Here is a 7882-nt window from a genome sequence, read left to right as displayed (position 1 = left end):
TGTGTGTGTGTGTGTGTGTGTGTGTGTGTGTGTGTGTGTGTGTGTGTGGTGGGTGTTGTGCGCGCGCTTTGATGGGGGGCAGCCGCTTTGAGATAAGGCTTGTGGACAGCTTGGGGGTTGAGCAATCACGCCAGAGCTTTAACCACTGGCTCGTACGAAACTTCCTTCCTTGCCTTGTGCAACAAAAAACACAGTTGGAGGCTTTTATAAATGGGGACTATGATCAGGTTTCACTCGCTATATCAGCCTCGGATCGCCGAACTGAGCAATTTATATCATCCCGGGTCATTATCAGAAGTATTTCTTACAGCCTGAACATGAGGCACACAACACAAGCGCTTGTTATTTTCCTGATTTTCCTCTGGAGCCTGGAGGAAGGAGTCCTCTCTCGACGCGGACAATGCGCCGGGAATCAGTGTTTCGCGGTTTTCCAGGAGAGCGAGGACTTTCCAGGCGCTCAGAAAATCTGCAAAGACTTCGGCGGACATTTACTGACGGTACAGACGCTGCAAGCGCAGGAGGTGGTGTTGAATTTACTCAGCGGGCTCAGCGGTAGATACTGGATTGGATTGCAGCTGCCGGATGGCCGGTGTCCCGACAATGCGTCCCAGCTGTTTGGCTACAGATGGGTCACTGGGGACGGTGCCACCGATTTCCACAACTGGGGCGGATTTGACAGCGGCTGCTCCTCCAAGTGCGTCTCCGTGTCGGCGGAGGTTAACTCCACATGGTGGCAGGAATCCTGCCGCGAGAAATTAACAGGATTTCTGTGCCAACATTCATTAGAGGGCCCCTGCAGACGGTTAGAGGTAAAAGGAGGCGCACAGGTTAAATACACCACGCCTATGGGCTTCGACGGGACCGATTTGGCGACGTTTCCGCAGGGAAGCATCGCTGTAAAGAAACATTTGGACGCCGAATACTTGGAGTCAAAGCATCTCTGTTTCTCCGGTGATTGGACGCAAGCCCCGTGGAGTTGTGAGGTGATGCGTGGCGGCTGTGAGCAGGGGTGCGTGACTCCGAATCAACAGTCGGACACATGCACGTGTCCGACCGGGCAAGCTCTCCATGCCAATAACATCACATGTGCCAAAGACCCGTGCGCGGACTGTGCGCACCAGTGCCAACAGGAGGGCGACATCTACGTCTGCAGGTGCAACCACGGCTACACACTGGCATCGGACAGGAAGGGGTGTGTGGATGTGAATGAATGTGACAACGAGGACAGCTGCACAGAGGAGAACCAGGAGTGTATGAATACCGTGGGCGGGTTTGAGTGCATCTGCAGAGAGGGGTTTGACGAGGAGGACGGAGTGTGTGTGGACATTGAAATCTGCGAGAAGTGTGAGCACATGCTGTGTGAGAAATCTGACAGGGTGTATAAGTGCGCGTGTCGCAGCGGGTTCACGGTGTCAGACCGTGACCCCACCAATTGTGACATACACTGCACCCAACAGGACTGCCCGGCCCAGTGCATCCCGGACACCGACAAACTGCAGTGTTACTGCGCAAACGGCTACATACAAGACATAAGAAACGAAACCGAAGTCATTTGCACTGACATAGATGAATGTGAGGATGAGAGGCATTGCGATCACACGTGCGTAAATACATATGGTAGTTACAGGTGTTTGTGCGATGAGGGGTTCGAGCTGCTCGGAGATCACCAGTGTGTATCCAGTGAGGATGGATCAGGCTCGACGCAGCCTTACCAAGTCAGCACGCCAGCTGCTGTGCACCCAACTGCGGTGCCTTCGTACGTGAAGGCCGGCAGCCTCCTCGGCATAGCGGTGTTTGTGGCGGTGTGCGCGGCGCTGCTGTATTTTCTGGTCCGAAACGCGCTGAAACGTTGCGGCAAAATGGACCTGGCCTCCCTCAAGGGGGCAGATGTCGATATTTTCCATCTGCAGCAAGTGACGACAGAAAAGTACAAGAGGTTCTCCTTTGACAAACAGTGGAAAAACGACTCGCAAAGACTTTAATCAAAGCACTGATGCTCCTTGTTCTCATGTTGTTGTATAGGCCTGCGCACAATACACTGTTTTCATCCATCACCAATGTCAAGTTTATCTATTAGACTGTCAGAATTATCCGTAGACAGTAGGGGGAGACTAGGCTATATGTGAGTTTATGTAGAAGTTATGTAGAAGTTTCATTCACTTCTTTTGTGCTTTCTGGCATAAACTTCATACACACAGAGGTGTAGTGGAGGGAAGACCCATAACTCAGTTTACCCTCCTTTTTTTTTAAGAGTAGAATTTATAGAGTTTACTATCTTTTTAGGCTGGCATAAATCTTGATCACATAAATTTATAGTAGGCTATACATCATGCTAAGTGATGTACGTTTTTGTATACACCATTAAGGGATGTATGTTTTTTAAAGGAAAAAGCTGAAAATAATGCTTTACTGAATGTATAATTGATTTTTGTATGGAATTGGTGATTGTTTATGCTATAATACTTCACCTTTTTATTTGCCGGGTAGGAAACATTGTGTTACCCTCTCAATCAGACCTACAGTGCCCTCATTATTAGACAGTAGTAAAATATAACTAATGATAGGCTAAATTATAAGATGTTGCTGTTACACAGAAAACGACTAATGGTAATGGTACTAAAAAGTTGGAGTCTGGACACTGTTTTCCAGCAATGGCTTAATTTTCTCAAAGTGTAAAATCCAGCAGTCTAACCAGTACATTTTCAGCCAGTGCCAGGTGAATGATGGGCCGCTTGGTAATGAAAAAAATCAGTCACGTTTTGTTACAAGTAGTTGCTGTCTGATTATACCGTAATCATGAAAACGGAGCTGTATTTTAATCCTGTAGTGTATAAAAGGGGTCAAATTATCTGCCTTGGTATTGGCTTGACAATATCTTCATATTAGAACGAGTCAGTCATTTTATATTCCACATATTCCTTGTAAAACTTGTTTGTAAATGACTTGTCTTCACGGTTTTTACCTTTTGATAAAAAACTGTTTTTGCTTCACTACCACAAGTTTCCACAAAAGGGATCAAAATGATCCTTATTTTTAATGTAAAACACAAAGAATTTGCTGTTGTCTGTTGTGTGTTAGATGGGGACATTGACTCAAAGCGACTGATGTTTGCTCATCAGATGTGATTGTATTTCTTGGACTTTGCATTTTCTGGGAAAGAGTTAGTGAAATAAGTGTTTGATTTTGTCACTGACCACTGTATTGAATGTATTGATTGCTATAGAAATGTTTCTGATGCTGACTAACTCCATGGCTGTGTGTGTTCAGGCTTTTTTGAAACCACTGCGACAGTCCTGGGACACATTCTACACTAAGTAGAACTGAAGAGTTTTGTTCCAAAATGAGGTATAATAGTGACACTCTTCTCTTTAACATAATTGATAACACAACATAAAAACAAATTGCAGTACTTCCTAAAAGATAGTAGGTAACTTAAGTCCTTGACAAATTGCCCACAGTCTGACAGACTGAATCATCTATGGTTTAGAGATAGCGAATAGTGAACTTAAGATATTGATATATAAAATTTTGGAGTAAATTGTAAATCGGAGTATTCAACCGTGACTCTATACAACAGTAAATCTCAAAACATTTTTTTTAGATTTCTATCCAGGTCTACACAGACATTGTTTTTATTCCCTCATTTAATAATGCATTGAAACTGTAAAATGTATCCCACACACTGTAAATATAATTGGGGTCTTTTACACCACTTTTATGGAAATGGAGTTTAATTAGTTTAAATGTATCAGAGCATTAAAAATGTAACAGAATTTCATGTGATCATATTCAGTGATAATCCTGTGGTGCTATACTGACTGTACCTTGCTACCTACCACATTTATATGAGTTTGACTGAGCTGACTGCTGCTGATCATGCTGTATAACAGATTTGTCTTGAAGTCACAATCCACTAACGCCACCACAACATGAATGTAAAACTGCTGCTATAATGAATGTAGGCTATTTTGCACCTTATTCAGATCTGCGTAGTCCTCATACCTGTGTGACAGGCTATCACAAGCTTTCACCTGCTGCCGTGTTTGCCTTTTTGTTATGGAATATAAATATGTCACTTTTGAATGATAAATTAAAAAGGATAAAAGTTTATTTCATGTCCTCCATTTTTGTGGCAAATGCTTTTGGGTTATGCCAACCCCAGAGCCAGATTACAATGGACCAGGTATAATAATTCTTTACCTTTTGCTGCAGTGTCTTGCCAAATTAGCAGCTATTTTCCTTTGTGTCCCTTCAAGACAATGTATGTAAACTCTTGTTTGATTACTTATTTTTGAAATGAAAGGTTTAATTGAAGCAAATCCCTTTTGTCAGCTGTCTATAGCTCCCATTTCCTCTGCCCAAAAACCTCTGAGGAAAGACCTAGAAAGGGCTCCTACATTTACATTTTCATTTTAGGCATTTAGCTGATGGTCTTATCCAGAACCACTTACGATGAGTGTAACAATAGAATAAGCCTCAGTTCCCAGATCATCAATAGTACAAGCTACAGTAAGGGCCGTGCCATTATTCCTGTGAACACAGAATAATCGTAAGATAGAAGCTGACGAGAAGAAATAAGAATGGATGAGATGGATTGAGGTGAAGCCTCTCTGATGGACTGGCATCCAGTCCAGGGGGGTGAAGTTGTATACCTGAGCGGTTTCATCTGTTTCATATCAAAGACATAGAAGAGAAGCTCCTGGCATAATGGCTCATCTTTGCTTAGGCCACTTTCTACTTACCTCTTACTACTTGATCAAGTTTATTCTGTAGTCATTCCATGTGTGTAGTGGTGATGTGGTAGTCTCTCTCTCTCTCTCTCTCTTTCTCTTGCACACACACACACACACACACAGACACTCATGCACACACACACAGGGAGGAGCTATGGCTAATAGGGGAGTGGGGTAGATGCACTGTAAAAAAAAAAAATATCCACCAAGTCATGTAATCTTGTACTATGTCTTGAATCATATTCTTCTCAAAACAAGTGAAGAAATCAGCAATGGGGTGAGATGAATTCACATGTCTCCGATGCAAATCACCATGTTTCAAGATTTTTCTTCAATCAAATGTCACTTCCTTGATTCTAGTGAAGTGATCTGCCTTATTCTGCCTTGTTTTAAGATGTTGACACTCATTTCTAGCAAATTCTTGAAACAAGTTAAACTGCAATGGGAACAAGTTTAACTTTCTCAACCAACTGTAAGAATTTCCCACTTGTGTTAAGGAAACAAGATTTTAAGACTGGATATGAGACAAAATGACTTGTTAAGATGGACTTTTTTTTTTGCAGTGGAGTGCTGTTACGCAAGGAGGGGCTATGGCAAGTAGGGGAGTGGGTTAGATGCGCCTGTGCGTGCGTGAAAGCGTGCGTAAAAAGCGTGCGTAATTGGTGATGTGGTACGCAGTGCGCTGTCGCGGTGGGCAGAGAAAGTTTTTTGAAGGACAGTGAGCGGCGCAGCAGGGTGATAAAAACCAACTTCCTTCCTCGGTCAGAGCACTAACATGGAGTTGGGGGGCTATATATGCGAGCTATCGGCTGGGTAAACACTCTCAAACAAACAAGGCCACAGGCTACTGTGACGCGCACAAAGTTAAACGGACACAACCGAGTTTCAAACATGAAGGATGCCACGGGACTATTTACCATTGCACTAACGTTTCTGATTGGAAGCGTCAGCGGGATAGATCCGAATAACGGATACTGCATTGGGAACCAGTGTTTTGCGGTGTTCCAAGATCCCGGCGATTTCACAACCGCCCAGGACCAATGTAGAGAAAAGGGTGGACACTTAATGACAGTTCGGTCGTCTGTATCACACGATACTCTTTTGATCTTGTTGGGGAGCCTTTTGGGGCGATACTGGATCGGTTTGCATCTACCGATCGGCTGTCCAGACGCTGCTGCCGAATTGCGGGGCTTCCAGTGGGTGACTGAAGACGGCGAGTCCGACTTCTACAACTGGGCACCGACTTTCGACAGCAGCTGCTCCTCTCCCCAGTGTGTCTCGGTTTCCAAAGACGACGACTTCAAATGGATACAGGAGCCATGCAGCAAACAGGCGGCCGGGTTTCTCTGCGAGTTCAGCTTCCAAAACCCGTGCACGCGTCTAGAGGTTGCAGAGGGCGAGACTGTCACCTACAGGACCCCTTACGGTTTTGAGGGCGAGGATGTGTTGTCTTTGCCACCGGGGAGCATCGCTGTCCGCAGGCCAACTGAGACTAAATATATCTGCTTCTCTGACCGGTGGCTGCCGGCGCCCTGGAGCTGCGAGATAGAGGAAGGTGGGTGCGAGTACAAATGCGCTGATGATCACCAGAAAGCCCCCTCCTGCGTCTGCCCGCCGGGGCGAGGCGTAAACCCTGGAAACAATGTCACCTGTGAAGTGGACAAAGACGACCCGTGTCTGATACTGCGCTGCGAGCAAACCTGTCACCAGGAAGGCGACGTATACTCGTGCATGTGCGAACAGGGGTTTGAACTGGCGCAGGACCGCAGGTCGTGCAGGGACTTCAACGACTGCCGCGATGAGAGGCAGTGCCCGGGGGACAACTTCAAGTGCATCAACACCGTCGGCGGATTTCAGTGCGTCTGCAAGGACGGATACCGGCTGACAGGCGACCAGTGCGTCGACGTAGACGAGTGCGTGTCCGCTCCGTGTGAGCACATGTGCAGCAACACCCCCGGCAGCTACCAGTGCTCGTGTTTTGAGGGACATATCGTGATACCGGAGACACCGGATAAGTGCAAACTACACTGTGGTCGTGACGAATGTCCTGCAGAGTGCGACCCCAATGATCGATACCAGTGCGATTGTCCTGGTGGGTATATAGCGGAAGAGAGGCCAGACGGGATGTTTTGCATTGACATTGACGAGTGCTCTATGTTTTACTGTGACCAGGGTTGTAAAAACACATACGGGGGTTATGTGTGTTCCTGCTCTGCGGGCTACACATTAGTTGAGCAGTACAAGTGCGTAAAGACTGAAGTGACCACAGATAAGGACACGGAGGGATGGGAGGGCTCCGGAGGGGCCACAACTCCATATGTCTTCATTACATCAAGTGTGAATTATCCCGAACCGACCAGGCGACCCGCCAAGGTGACAGCAGGGGGTCTTCTGGGGATCATAGTGTGTATCGTCGTTGTTATCTTGGTGTTGGTTTTTCTGGTTCATCACATCCTCAAAAGAAGAGGTAAACTGGAGAGTGCCGGTGCGCTCAAAGCTCCGGGGGACGAGGCTCACGATTTAGAGCATGTAACGACCGAAAAGCATGACAAAACAGCCGCAGAGAGACATTTGAAGCAAGACACATGAATGTAAATCTCAACCTTTGTGATTTCCCTAACGAGAAAGAGCTATAGTAATCCCATAATACATTTTTGGAAGGATACCGTGCAGATATTACAGCAAAACGAATAGGAAGTTCACAGGAATTACAGTACTATTACAGTGATGCCATAGGAGATAAGATAAGGTCACTGCAAACTCACTATTGAAAACTACAGATAGGCTACACTTACACATAAGTCCTTATAGGAATATTATAGGAATATTATAGTGATTTTTCGTCAGGGAAGAAGCCGACATGAACCCACAGCTTTGGAAATGAAAACTGGTCACATCCGCCATTCAACTCACACTAAACAGCAGAAATGTACATAAACATTGACGAAGAACTATTGTTTGTAAAAGTTTGTATCTGAACACTATTAAATTATGAAACTGAGACTGAGAGAGATGTCTGTTTTTTTATTTTTTTATTTCATGGCACCCTGTCCCCATCACCCTTTTCTGACAGGAGGATTGCGCCACCATGTGGAGGAAAACTGACTGGCAGTTTAACCAGATGGCAGAGCATGACACCAGCCTTGTTG

The 7882-nt window shown here is 45.5% G+C and overlaps 2 protein-coding genes across 2 annotated transcripts; both read left to right on the top strand.

Annotated features, from left to right (window-relative positions):
• The first annotated feature begins 205 nt into the window (after positions 1–205).
• LOC139923465 (thrombomodulin-like) lies at positions 206–4110 on the top strand. The gene has a single exon (XM_071914258.2). It carries the CDS (start codon positions 318–320, stop codon positions 1980–1982), a length of 1665 nt encoding a protein of 554 aa, XP_071770359.2. The 5' UTR covers positions 206–317; the 3' UTR covers positions 1983–4110.
• Positions 4111–5443: 1333 nt separating this feature from the next.
• Positions 5444–7742, top strand: thbd (thrombomodulin). The gene has a single exon (XM_071914247.2). It carries the CDS (start codon positions 5529–5531, stop codon positions 7320–7322), a length of 1794 nt encoding a protein of 597 aa, XP_071770348.2. The 5' UTR covers positions 5444–5528; the 3' UTR covers positions 7323–7742.
• The last annotated feature ends 140 nt before the right edge of the window (positions 7743–7882 follow it).

This window comes from Centroberyx gerrardi, chromosome 18 (assembly GCF_048128805.1).
Source record: "Centroberyx gerrardi isolate f3 chromosome 18, fCenGer3.hap1.cur.20231027, whole genome shotgun sequence".
NCBI classification, from domain to species: Eukaryota; Metazoa; Chordata; class Actinopteri; order Beryciformes; family Berycidae; genus Centroberyx; species Centroberyx gerrardi.
The sequence above is the reverse complement of the archived record's forward strand: the minus strand, read 5'-3'. Positions and strand labels throughout refer to the sequence as shown.

Bases quoted from the DNA above. Each gene is read 5' to 3' on its own strand.
- LOC139923465 (XM_071914258.2), top strand. From the start codon at position 318: ATGAGGCACACAACACAAGCGCTTGTTATTTTCCTGATTTTCCTCTGG.
- thbd (XM_071914247.2), top strand. From the start codon at position 5,529: ATGCGAGCTATCGGCTGGGTAAACACTCTCAAACAAACAAGGCCACAG.